The sequence below is a fragment of the Taudactylus pleione genome, unplaced genomic scaffold (genome assembly GCF_031769625.1).
Source record: "Taudactylus pleione unplaced genomic scaffold, aTauple2 ptg000758l, whole genome shotgun sequence".
Lineage (NCBI taxonomy): Eukaryota > Metazoa > Chordata > Amphibia > Anura > Myobatrachidae > Taudactylus > Taudactylus pleione.
Genome location: NW_028285160.1, coordinates 3,435,571 through 3,450,093, shown reverse-complemented (window position 1 = coordinate 3,450,093; position 14,523 = coordinate 3,435,571). Strand labels below are relative to the sequence as shown.

The following is a 14,523-nucleotide window of genomic DNA, read 5'->3' as shown; positions in this document are numbered from 1 at the left end:
TAGGCACCGCTTTTAATTTGTGATGCACTCAAATTTCATAAGATTTGAGAACGATCATTTTGGCGATGCACAAACCATCTAATACAATGAGATTGTTTTAAAGGGATCATTCAGAAATGCGATCATCCACATTATTTGAAATGAAAATGCATTTTGCCTAAAGATTATGAATGATCATAATTAATAATCATGCTCAAAATGTCAAGTCTGTTTTCTGCGTGTTTACAAATTGTTTAATGAAACAGTATTAAGAATGAAAAAGAAATACAAATGCTTGATTTAAATGTCATTATGTAGGCAGCTGAACGGCGCTATACACAAGTACCTGGTAATGTGAATGGGAGATGCTTCATTAATGAATGAAGTGCAGACATCCATATAACACTGCCACCCAGCGGTCAGATTATGTATAATATAAATGACAGAGGGCTGTATTTATCAATATTCTCCAAATGATACCCATATATATAACAGTCTATATCACTGTGTTTAACTACTATTTATTATTAAGGTACAGCCTGGGTAGTACTTACAAAAAAATCTGCTGTCCTGGTGAAGGCATAAAAGTAAAATGTAGCTTCCATCATCACTGTACAGCTGGGATCAGCCCCAGCCGCGCCACTGAGCATCAGATCGCACAAGCAGATATAAAAAACATAGCAGGGGGAAGGGAGGAGCTCTAGACCGCCAGGGTGTGATCAGAAGATTCCTCTCCAGCTGGGCGTTTCTCTATGGCATTAGCTAAGGGAGATATTATCTACAAAGCTAAACTTTTCAGAGCTTTTAAAAAACCCCAAGAGAATGTATTGTAACTGCATATTTCCTTATAATGGAGAAAACTTTTATAGGGGTTTTTGGACTTATGTTGGGGAACAAGAACAAGACATTGGAGGACAACTGTCAAGCTTGTACACATGTAATTGCAAACAAGGGGGTTTACTAAGCCTTGGATGGAGATAAAGTAATAGCCAATCAGCCCCTAACTGCCATGTTACAGGCTGTGTTTGAAAAATGACAGTTAGGAGCTAGTTGGTTGGTACTTCATCTCCGTTCACTTTATCTCCATCTAAGGCTTAGTAAATAGAGCCCAAGCTATTGTAAAACATAGCAATCAGATTCTGTGTTTCTAGCACAATTTTTTTTAAATGTTGCCATAGATAAGACAAATAAATACACAAAACAAAATAGGGTCTATTTATTATGACCCATTGCACTTTCTCCCAGTTAAGTATTATAACCTCTATCTGCAATACAAATAGAGAAATACTAAGCAATACCTGTGCAATAATAGGCTAATGCTAGAGCTTATAGTAAAGTGATAACGATCAATGTCACATTAATTATGGGTTCTGACTCGGCCTATTCACAGCACACACAAGGTTATCGGGGAGGAAAGTCACATGGAGCCTGCCAGGGCCGCTGACAGCCATGCCGGGCCCAGGTGACAGGGGGCTTGGCCTAACAGTGGCGGTGTGGCCACGCCCCCTTTAAAAATTTTAATTTTTGCAGCGCCGCTGCACGTTGGGGAGTAGGACGCTATATCTCCCCCAGCCCAGCGCACAGCCAATGGGGGATGCAATCAGTGTGATCGCTCCCCCCATAGGCATAGGAGACTGCTTTAGCAGCCGCGAGCAGTCTCCCAGTGCAGCCCAGCACATGGCAAGCCGGGTCATTTGTACCCGCTTCCCCCCCCTCTCTGCACCCCTGTAGCCTGCTGGGGAGGGATCAGAAGGTCCCTCTCCAGGGATGTTCTTACCAAAGGACAGGCAGGCTAAAGTCATTTTTTGGGGACAAGATCAGAAAAGATAAGCTTGTCGGAGCTTGGTAAATTGGTCCAGACTGCAGTCCTCCTCATTGAGAGTATGTACTATTCTATGTTAGTTTGCCTATCACAGTAAATAGCTCTGATATTACTTCTATTTGGCTATTATTACATGGCCCAGATACTAAAATATGCCTTAACAATGGGGAAAAAGCCATTTCCATAGGTTTGAGGATTGCTAAATAGGTACATTATATCCTAGAGCGTGTGATTTATTTTATCAGCAGCTCAGGTAGACAGATACAGAGAGGGCTGACTTAACATTCCATTTCTTAAATGATGAAAAAAAGCAACATTAGTAATATGATTTAGCATGATACCTGCAAACTAACTTCTCCACTCTTTCCTTGGTGAGGGATCTCATAGGCGTCAATCTGCTGCTTTGTAAACCTGGCTAATTTCTCAGCCAGCTCCCTCCAGCGTATGCCGAGTTGTACAGCAGCAGTCAGAATGACTGTATCTTGTGTGAGACGAGCTACCAACCCTTGACAGTCCATCTTCAATAGACCCTATACACACAATTTTGGAGTAAAACACTGTCAGTATTAAAGCCAAATAAAACAAATTAGCACTATGTAGCTACACAATATTTTCTACTAAACACAATACAAGGTCCTGTCAAGATCAGTATTGCTACTGAAGTATTCAAATTTGATTTAATTCTTCAGTGTTTTCAAATCAGTCCAAGCAAAGTAACTTGTAGACTAGAAATAGTGTTATCACTATAAATCAAAGGCCAGTCTTTTAAAAACTCCATGTAAGCAGCCCCTGTTCATATATTGATTTGATAAATATTTGTATACATAATTTCTTTTCACTTTAAAGTTCCAGTTTTTTCTGCTTTAGGGCATCAATGATGGCATCTCTTAAATTGAGTAGGCCTGTGCTATATATGGAGAGAGAGGTGAATATTCATTGACGCCTGAAATGTTTACTTAGATTATGGGTTTGTTTGTTTTTTTCAAAACATGAAATTTAGAATAGACAAAAACTCTCCTGTGATACAAATTGCTGCTAAAAAAAATGTACTACAGAAATTGCCACAAGTCGTTGACCTCCTGTGGAACGTACTTGTAGGAATATTTAGCAGCTTCTAAAATGTGAATCTTTGTCAGACTATACTGATATTAAATGACACAATCAATACAGTTCACCGTCTCCTACAAAATAACAAGTTTACATACTTCCACTTTAAGGTCAAACCAGGCAGCTGCTGTTCTATCACAGCATTTATTTAATATAACACTTGAGTACTTACCATAATAAGTTCATAATGAAATTTTCTCGTTTTGGATTCAGCATGGCAATCTTCTTTCAGCTTTTTCACTACAGATGAAACCCGGTCAGATTCCTTCTCCGGTAGTGCGTGACAGAGGTCATCTAGTGACAAGTGCGAGTAACCAAGGGCATCAGCTAAGCACCTCCAGTTATAAACTTGGTCAGAGACGTTTGAAAGCACCGATGAGTATATGTAAGTCAGTTTTTTAAATGGCAGTGCTATCTGTTCCAAAAGCATTTTGGTTGTAAAATGTGCATCAGAAAAGTCAATGACTTGTTCTTTGGATATAATCTTAACATTTTTGCAGTGTACAAGACCAACCTTCCCTCTCAAAACACCCACATACCATTCTTTAATTTTGGCCTGACCAATGGCCTTTACTTTATCTTCGCCAAGAAGTGCAATGGTGTCTCCTTTGAAATACTCCAAAAAGTAGTCGATCTTCTGTTGACGCAGGACAGTCTTTAAGGTCACAGCAAAGTTGTGTATCTTCATTATTTTATCTTGGAACTTGGGATATTTGGCGGCGTTGACAGTTGGCATCACGGGAGTAGACAGGTTTTCTTTACGTTTCTGTAGCCGAGTTCGATTTTTCGGAGTAATCTGTATTTTTGGTGCAGGGTTTGGAGTGTTGACTGCAAATTCTGATATTAATGATGAGCCTTGAGTGTTTTTAATTTGAACAGTGAAAACAAATGAGCAAATATCTTTGCCACCTTTTAATGAGAATGGGAACTGAGTCCGAATCATCTTACCTGTTTTCAGTTGATGTTCTTTGATCTCGTTATTATCCATCTTCACTGAAAAACTGGATTCTCTTGTAACAAATTGAATTGACAAGTCTTGAAAAGGCTCAAGTACAAACAGGTGTTTCCCCCAGAGGTGGAAGACCAGTGGTGGCATATTTTTTCCACGTCTCTTGATGTCATCGACTGTAATTTTGTCTGGAGTGTAGTTGTGCCCCATAACTGCTAAAACTGTGGTAAAGGCTGGATGAATATGCTTGGGTCCATACACTGCCACATTTAAACTTTTCTGGATATAATTATAAACACTACTGTCTGGTTTCTGAATAGACTTGGCCTGGGCCACACTGACTATGTATGTGATACGACTCAGGATTGGCAATTTTATTTGTAACATGTTCTTGTAAATATAACCATCCGGAATTTTTTCAAAAGGACCTTCTTTGTTATAGCTGTAAAAAGTTGCAATCTCTGTCATTACTTGGCTGTATGGATCGTTCTTTGCCTCAGCGGCAATTTTCACTTCCAGCAAAAGAGCTTCAATGGTATTGATGTTGCTTAATGTTATTTCCAGAAGAGGACTAACAGTAGTTGAATGGTTATTATTAATCAGTGCTGGTGGATCAAGAAAAGCTTTTAAAGATATGTCCTGGAATTCTCCAGGACCCACGTGACCTTCAGGGACATGGACTGTTATATCTGAGTTTGGAAGCTGCACAGATCCTCCTTTATGGTCAAACTTGCAAACTACATGAGTGTCCGTTGCTTGTGTCTGTGCCCATCCAGGACTCTGGCTCATGACATCCAAGTCAAGACAAGATCGAGTTAGTTGTCTATGACTCAGCCATGCCATTTTATAGGCTTCACGGTCATTTTGGAGCCACTCTAAATCTGGAGCCAAAATTTGCCCGTTAATATCATTAGCACCGGATTCCTTGTCATGCATAACATACAAATGAGAAACACTCTTAGATCTTCCAGATTTCCTTGTTGCTGATTTCTGCAGGACGCGGTCTATATCAAGTTCATCTCCTGAACTTGAAAATGAATTTCTGGTTTCGGAGTCCCTAAATAACATAAAAGGGTCCTCTTTCAAAATAGACGTATGTTCGTTAGTCTTTGAAAATGTGTTAGCTTGAACCACATCTTCTAAGAAAGGGTTAGATTCAGAAAGGCCATTCCAAAAGGGGTTTGTAGGCTTTGTAAAATTCTGGGAATGATCTTGGAACACATCAGACCAGCTAATAAGAAGATCCAAATCCTTTCCCAACTTCTCTGAAAATATACAAAAATAATATAACATGTAAATAAAAGCATATATCTTGAATTGCATGCAACCAATATTATACAGATGCTTAACGCAGCAAATTGGCAACACTTTGGTCCCTTTACTGATACTTTGTTGATTAAATACATGATACACTTGATCTTGAAGCTATGTCAGAGAGGAGTCAGTGGAATGGCACGTACACATGGGACGATCGACATATCGATCATCCAGCACACAACCAACTCACCACCGACTAAAACGAACCGCGATCGTGGTTCGTGGGTCCCTACAGTAACCTAACAAACAAAAATGTTTCTATGCGCTCCTAATTGGAATTAGATTTTCAACTCTAGAATATACTAATACTTCTTTGAACTAACAGTCTCCGTGTCCACGATAATCTTGTTTAAAAGTAAGTAAAAAAAGAAGTAAAAAAATGTCACTGTTCAGTAAGTCCACGTAGGTGGCTGTAATATACCACTATGCTTGTGGATATACAAGACAATCCTTATGAAATTATATCAAAGAATCCTTTACAAATAAATAAAAATATAACCAGTTCACTGCAGATTTATCACTCCAAGAAATTTTCAATTATATCCCTTCTTTAGATGTGGCTTCTCTTTTATGCAGACTTCTTATGGTATGTGTCCATGTAAAACAAAAAGAGGGTTGCCACCATAGCATAAAATCATTTACACTTTATTGGAATATAATTAAAACAATTGAATGGAAGCGTACCGAATATGACCTTTTGAGAAAGGTACACTTTAACACATATAGGGGTATTATTTAGCTCCCCCTATAGAGCGCTACCTTCCCCGTCTGGGTGTGCATCCAATATAACCTTTCTCAAAAGGTCATATTCGGTACGCTTCCATTCAATTGTTTTAATTATATTCCAATAAAGTGTAAATGATTTTATGCTATGGTGGCAATCCTCTTTTGTTTTACATGGACACATACCATAAGAAGTCTGCATAAAAGAGAAGCCACATCTAAAGAAGGGATATAATTGAAAATTTCTTAGAGTGATAAATCTGCAGTGAACTGGTTATATTTTTATTTATTTGTAAAGGATTCTTTGATATAATTTCATAAGGATTGTGGTATATTACAGCCACCTACGTGGACTTACTGAACAGTGACATCTTTTTACTTATTTTTTTACTTACTTTTAAACAAGATTATCGTGGACACGGAGACTGTTACTTCCTTGAACTATTAGTATATTCTAGAGTTGAAAATCTAATTCCAATTAGGAGCGCATAGAAACATTTTTGTTTGTTTGTATACTGATATTGGGGTGATCTGTGATAATCACCATTGTTTCAGTGGTGCCCTATTTAATGTGGATCGCGGTTGTTGAAACTATCTTTTGTACCCCTATAGTAACCAGGTCGATATCGACCAGGTTGGCCTGCATGCACGGTCGATATTGATATCGTCCACGCGTGCCCGCACATCACAGGTTGTTGGCCACTGAAAAATGCACGATATGAACGATAACAATATGATCGATATCGTTATTGTTCATATCATCCATTTTAATTGTACCGTGTGTACGCAGCTGAAGTGTTGAGATAACTTTGGGCTTTACGGATATAGGGCCTCATTCAGAGCCGCACAGAATGCTGATTTCCATTTAGTTGAGCAATTATTTGCTACTGCATGAAAATCCTTAAAAACTCCTACGGCGCATGTATTACAGTGTACGCACCAAGGCGCTGTTGCACTTGAGATGCAGGGTATCAGGTATGTCTTGGAAAAGTGCTGAGGTTCATGGGGGTTGACTGGGATGTGGATATACAGACGCACGGAGATGGTCTGTCTTATGGGCGAGTTGTGTCAGTGAAAGTGGTTGTATACACATTTGCTGAACCGCTCACATAGTGGGCAATACTCGCATACAAAAACTGCACCTGTCATAGGAACGGACGGTTATTTCAGCGCCTATGGGTGCTGACAGTGGGCATCTCAGTTCTTGCACATTCGGACACACGGATGTACACCAGCATTTGCATAAAGCCACAGACATATGACTGCCAACAGATGCAACCGCATTTGCGTCCGCCTCTGAATCATGCCCTTAGAGTGTGAACTGAGCACTCTGAACATAGGGCCTGATTCAGCAGAGGACAGAATTGAGGAGTCGCACTCAAGTGCTGTGCAATTCCGTCCTGCTAAAATGCTAATGCTGCAGAAGGTGTCTGACACCTCCTTGTTGCAGCTGCAACCCCAGCGCTGCGACTGAGGCCACAGCTTGGGATCACCATCACGAACATCGGTTATTGCTCCTTTGAGCAGGCTGCGGAGGATGAAGTCTACCGCAGCCTGCCTGCAGACCCTGGCCTCACCACTCCCAAAAAACGGGGGGCGACATGGCCCCATTTCCGGGAATGTAGGCCATCCCCATCCCTCAATGAGGCAGAGGCATAGCGGGGCCTGTGTGCAATCTCGCAAGACACGTTCTGCACATGCGCAGATACCTGAATATTGGCAACCTGCGCGAGAACAAAATTCTATGTCCTCTGCTGAATCTGGCCCATAAAGCGTAAATTATTTTACAAACAAATGTACTTACATGTATACAGTTTGTTGACATTTACGTATCTCAAGATACAACTAATGTAACTCAAAAACTTTTTGCATCAGGCATACTGTTTGTACTTACACCTAATGATAATGTAAAGATGAGGCTTGACCGTGTTATTAGCAAATTATCCTATTTTGTACACAATATATTAAAGCAATTTGATGTATAACAGATGTGTCCTCATACACTGTGGATTCAGTCGTGCCTAAAAGCCCCTCTCGGCGCGCAAGATCGAGTACTACCCTGCCGCGCCGTGCATCTTTCTCGCATAAATCAAACAACTGGGAGTAACACATCTACATTGCTAGATAGGACGGATCAGTTTGATGTGTGACATTTGTACATCTGTGTGCGACTGCATCTGAATCTGTATGCTGCGGCCACAGCTTTATCTCACCCAAAGTTCTTCTGAAGTTGTGCTTCATCTGAGACTTTGGGGTCTATTTACTAAGAAGTGTTAGGAGATAGAGTGAAAAATGATAAGGTGCCAGCCAATCAGCTCCTGTCATTTTTCAAACACAGCCTGTGAGATGGCAGTTAGGAGCTGATTGGCTGGCACCTTATCACTTTTCACTCTGTCTCCTAACACTGCTTAGTAAATAGACCCCTTTGTATGGGTTTAAAACTAATTCCCGTGCAGTTAAAGTCACAGCCCAGCGTCTCTAGTACATGGAGAGTGGCCTTTCGCTACGAGAGTCTCTCCAGGAATCTCACACCGTATATGGCGCATAGATGTTAGGTGTAGTACACGACACATCTGTATATCCAGAAAGAGAAGAGTGTCTTGGCAATGTTATCAATAAATGTGGATGCTGCATTTTCCATATAAAAATGTAATGAACACTCATTATTCACCACTGTAGCAAATCCTATGGAAACACCTTTCCTGTTGTAGTCCGAATGGAAATCACTACGAAAACTGACCAGAAGTTAATGTAATGAAGTCACGACACTAATGAATGAAGTGCCGTTAGCTGTAGGCGGTTAATATGCAGCCAACCAGAATCAGTTTTATGGGGGGTGATTGAGAGGCAAAGGCGGGTTTTACCTCCAGGCTTGTATCCGAGGCAAACCGTGCATGTATCCTGATGTTTATCACCGGGAGATATTGCATGGAGATCCATACAATTTTGATGGGCATATCTGGGCGGTAACAGTCACGGGCATGTCTGCGTCAGTGACTGCGGCAGGTGCAATGTCTGATGGTACGGCCAATGGTCTGTCTGTGTACGCACAGTGAAGGATTCACGCCGCAGACTGGGGGGAGGGGGGTCTCTTTATTATGCATCCTCTACTGCTACTGCATCCACCTCCGGTTCCCCCCCCATAGTGTCACTGGTGTCATCATCATCATGTAACTAACTTTACACTAGGCCTCCAGAACCCGCAACCTTCTGTAATTAACTATTGCTTGCCGTCACCCAGTCAGTCTCTCGGATGTAAGCGGCCGCAGTTATAAAGGTACAAATCTACTGTAGATAGGGACATTTTATTTTATCACGTGCAGCACGGAAATTCATATATTTACTCCACTAATCAGAACCATTGTCACAATGATGTTATATTGTAATCTAACCTTTGTGGACTGTCACACAGGTGATTCCATTTATAATTGCACTTGCTGGATAAAAATACTAATATTGGGGAAATTTATACTAATACCCTGGATAATTGTGCTGTAGATCAAAGCAAAACACAGAAAGCAGGCTTCTTTTGAATGTCATAGGTTAAATGTCCTCATATACGGTATGCTAACAGCAGTCTTGCCAAACAAAAACAATGCCACACATGGTTTGTTCACACATTACCTCTTGGCAATGCCAGACATGTACTGTATTCTACCTTTGTGCATCATAACTGCTTGGGGAACTGTTCTGTGGATGCTATTGCTGACCTTTTTTGATCAATTTACAGTAGAAACAATTTTGTTCCCAGAACAAAGTACACCTTATCTGCATAGATCAGGGTGCAGCTATTTCACAGAAAGGTTACCACCAACCCAATATACAGTATATGCAAACAATATAACTAGTTGTGAAGGAGCGCTCCCAAATTAGGAAAAAGTCTGTACCAGTCCAGCGAGTCTCTGATATAATATGTCTCATATACCAGTTCAGCAGATCCTTGATAGATAACAACTCCAGATCCAAATATGCTTTAAGACCCAACAATATTCCACAGCAATACTTCAGTCACCTTTGATATACTTGTGTCGATGAACCTCAAAAATATCATAAATACATACTTCTCATAGTGTAACCGATTTACAATTTATTCAAATTTAAAAATTATGTTAAAATATACTTTCACTTCATAGAGTGATAAAAAAATAATGCTAAAAATAGCTGTGTACCAACTTGGGCACTAAAACAGCAAGATTCCCGAGGCAAATCACCTCCACGCTGTAGATGGTCCACCTCAGAGGTCCCAAGAAAGGATAGCAGCTCCTGTACTCCACCTACGTGTTTCGAGTCTTAAGTCTATATCAAGGTGTATTATACAGGTTGACAAACTTCCCTTATGTACCCTTAGCCACTTCTTCATCACTTATGGTGAGTAGGGCTATCCATTGTCATTAATACCTGATCAACCTAAATCTGCATATATTATGTAAATAGACTATTCTCATGCATCCATTGCACTTCTCTGCAAGGTCTCTTTTTAAATGTTATAATGGACAAACATAGAAAAAGAAATCATAGAACTCACCACCTTAAGAGAACCCTTTAGGGAATTAAAGACTATCAGGAAATGGAAAGGGAATTAGAACAAAAGGTTGTCAATAAATAGAAAGATCTAGTCATTAGAAAACAGAAAAAATACATTAGAGGGGGGCGTCAGACATTCAGGAGGAAGAATTTATAAATGATGACGATAGTGATTATGGGGACATGCACCTATAGGGAAACATCCACATCCCACACCACACACCCCCCGATACATATGGCAAAACTCCTAAATCACAGTACACAGATAAGAAAGTAACATACAACCAAAGAAATAAACCTAATAGATATAGAATGAACACCAGACAGTTCCAGTAAAGGAAAATTGGAGATCTAAAATAGGGAGACCCACAGACAGATTCAATCATCATCAGACGTACATACCCCTGAAAACTCCCATTAGACCAACTAGTCATTACCATAACCCATATAGGGTCGAAAAAGAGTTGTTAGAGATATCCCCACTAGAAACAGATTTGACCTATTGGGCAAGGAAGATTTATTAGACAGGAGATGGAGAATGAAAAATTGGTACATTTTAAAGCCAAAAGAAAACAAAGGGGTAAAAGTGGGAAAGGATTAAACAAAAAAAGAAATATCATACACACCAATAGCAAGAAAGATATAGACAAAGTTGAATCTCGACATTGTGAAACCAAGATTTTCAACTTAAGTAAATATGAAATGAGGATGAAATGCCAGTGTTGAAAAAAAGGACTAAAATTTGCCCATAATAAAGAACTTAAAAATTCCAAGTATACATTGATATACAAAAGTATACTCATAATCTTTCCCTCAAGTTGTACGCAGCCATTTTTATCATTATTTTTTTTATTATCACTCTATGAAGTGAAAATATATTTTAACATTATTTTTAACATGGAATAAATTGTACATTTTTACACTATGAGAAGTATATGTTTAGGATTTCTTTGGGGCCCATCGACACAAGTAAATCAAAGTGATTGAAGTATTGCTGTGGAATATTGTTGGGTCCTAAAGCATATTTGGATCTGGAATTATCATCTATCAAGGATCTGCTGAACTGGTATATGAAACATTATATCGGAGACTCACTGGACTGGTAAAGACTGTTTCCTAATTTGGGAGCGCTCCTTCACAGCTATTTATATTGTTTGCAATTTTGTTCCCAGGTTGGACTGGTCGCACTCCAGCAGTATGGAGTCCTCCTGACATAGAAGGAACCAGACCAGTACCAGTCTGTTCAGCAAGGGGAAGAATTCCCTAGAACATTGACCTGAAATCATCCTGTGCTTGATGGTTTAGGATCTTTCCTATTGTAGATACTATGGAGGAAAAGTGATAGAGTCACCGTCTGAGTTTGCAAAAGTGATGGTTTTATAGCAATTTTGACACAGGATTTAAACATAGTTGCGGACTTTTACTATCTCCTCTCCTGGAGATGCCCGTAGAGGAGACACAGCTGGACACTTCGGGGGACAGGGACGGGGTCCTATGTCATTAGGACCCACACCCATTATGGCAAAATCGTGCTGTTTTGCATCATTTAGCCCTATGAACACGTGATGGGTAATTTCAGTGCTATTTGCTTGCACCACGTTCCATCCTGATTACAGCATGAATATAACAAAACGGCAGCTTAAAAATTCCAATATCAATGATGTAAAAGGCAAGCTTTGAGATAATTTGATTTGTGGATGTGTTAAATACAAAAACAACTTAAACTGCCAGTTAGTGATGCTAGTCATTTCAGACGTTCAATTAAGGAAGATTTCATTAGTTAATTCAGAATTCAATTTGAAAGACTTTCTGAAAACTTGCCAGTCTACTTAAGGTACTTATACGTTATGTTGAAGAGTGCGAGTGAATTTTATTTAAAAATTAAGAACATGTATTAGAAAAACACTTTGTACATCAGGTCTTCCTGCACTCCCCCTGGCTGGTAGTCAGAGGTGGATTTAAGGTAGACTGGCCCTAGGCACAACATTATCGGCTGCCCCTCCACATTGACCCCCCTCTCCAGATCATGTCACTGCAAGCTCCGCCCACTTTAGGTCAGGGTCCGATGCCTCCGGAAAGCCAAGGCAAAACTAAATGAACACACCCCCACCTCCTGCACCTCACTTTGTCACATGTGACCTTCCTCTCACCACTAATAAAAAAATAAGTTGTAATGAGAAAAAAAAAAAATCAACCTGCCTCCGGGTGGCCCCATCAGGTCAACGGTGTACAGGTGCTCTAATGCAGGAAGCCTGCTGTGTCACCCCCAACAACTGGTGCCACTAAACACATGACTAGCAGGAAATCCTCCACTACTGGCAGTGAACAGGGGACAGCAGAGGGGAGATATTGCTGCCCACAAATGCTATTTATCATACTGGATGCACTAATGCGTAGATGACAATGCGTAGATGTACTACAGGATAGATGACAATAAAAACAGATTGCTTTCACTTATTAAAGAAATAGCTTTAACTGAATGTAAGGACTACGTTAAGATGATCTAAAGTAATCATCTTTAGTACCAGAATCTCTCTGCATAGTTTCCTCCTGTGATACAGATGTGTCCTCTACAACTGCTGCAATCACACCAAAAAGTCCATCTCGGCGCACCAGTGTGACTCATCTTGCGGCGAGCATCCTAACTGCCCGAAAATGCATCTTAAGGTGCATACACACGGTACGATATTTATGATAGAACGTTCATATCATTCATTTTTATGCAACGAACGACCAACGATGCACGTTCCCCATGGACGATTATGATATCTGTGGTCGTCCATACATGCAGGCTAACTTGGACAATTTCATCATGATTTGCATGTTAAGAGATGTGGCAGGATGACTTTACTGAAAGATATCCATCATAAATATCTTTCAGTGTGTACACCCAATATCGTTTGTCCTGCTCTACAGAAAAGTTCAAGGGAAATCGTTCAACGATATCGTTGGTTGTGCAAATCGCACCGTGTGTACCCAGCTTTAGTCGCATATATGTGACACTTTGTGCAACGGAGTCTAAATCTGTTAGATGTTAGCAGTTTGCCCGAAAACTGAACACACCCGAACATTGGGGTTCCACGTTAAACAGAGTTCTGGCTCGGATTACTTTGGGGTTCCGAGATGAACCCCAACCTTGATTCTGGTCTTCTCGCCAAGTTCGGATCTAAAAACCGCATCTTGCATATTTTGGATTGCATTTAAGTCCCTCCCTTGTGATTTCAGGCACTGTGAGGTAGTCAAAATTGACTGGAAATGAAAGTTATTGATGTTAATAATACTATAGGAACAAAAACAATTCCAAGTTACATGATTTTAGATGTTTTTTATTCAATTTTTAAATAAAACCAAAATGGATCAAAACATTGGAAGGTGGTTTTACCAAAACAAAAACACAAAGATGATTTCGAACCAAAACAAAAACACAAGGGTCTGCGCACATCTCTTGAATCTGTATACAAAGTGCTATCATGCAGCTGTTGATTACTTTGAGACTTTGTGACAAATCACAGAAATGAAAGTGATGCAGGTGACAGCTGCTAAGGAGTTTACTTTGTCGCATTGTCTACAGGAAGCAGATAGATGTTGCCTATGTGCTTGGTTTATGTGACAGCTGGCCATTCTGACCGGCTGAGGTCGGTGCACCGTTTAGAAGGTTTGAGGCAGAACACAAATACTAGTGTACAGTGCAGTCCCATGCAGAGCATGCGTACATGTGCGGATGTGCTTATTCAGTATTAAGTGGTGTAATGGACAGCCAACGAAAAATAACTGGCCCAATAAACAACCTGACTGCTTCCTTTATCATAGTGATCTTGCTTGTTTGAGGACACTCATTTTAGCTTGTTTAAATGGAATCGGTATTTAATAGCCGCCGGATCAAATACAGACAGCGGAACCCGGACGGACCTAATTGGTATAAAATGACAAATCTGATGCTGTCTCAGTTATAATGGAAGCTATTCAGGAATCTATCATGACAGCAAGGAGAGATTTATCCAGCACATCTGAAAGTTCATTGAGGCGTTTGGGTGAAGGTGGTAACAACATTGTCCCCTGACACATTGTCCCCATATTATAGTAGTACTCTACAGTAGATGGG

At 40.2% G+C, this 14,523-nt stretch overlaps 1 protein-coding gene across 3 annotated transcripts in view; it reads right to left on the bottom strand.

The window, feature by feature from the left end:
• Window positions 1–14,523, bottom strand: part of MACC1 (MET transcriptional regulator MACC1) — a 51,588-nt gene that overhangs the window by 4,945 nt on the left and 32,120 nt on the right. For all 3 annotated transcript variants that reach the window (XM_088457373.1, XM_088457372.1, XM_088457371.1), the window contains exons 3-4: window positions 3,081–5,122; window positions 2,143–2,331 (exon numbers count right to left, since the gene is read on the bottom strand). In XM_088457373.1, the coding sequence (XP_088313499.1) occupies window positions 2,143–2,331; window positions 3,081–5,122 (2,231 nt within the window). The remainder of the gene's footprint in view (window positions 1–2,142; window positions 2,332–3,080; window positions 5,123–14,523) is intronic.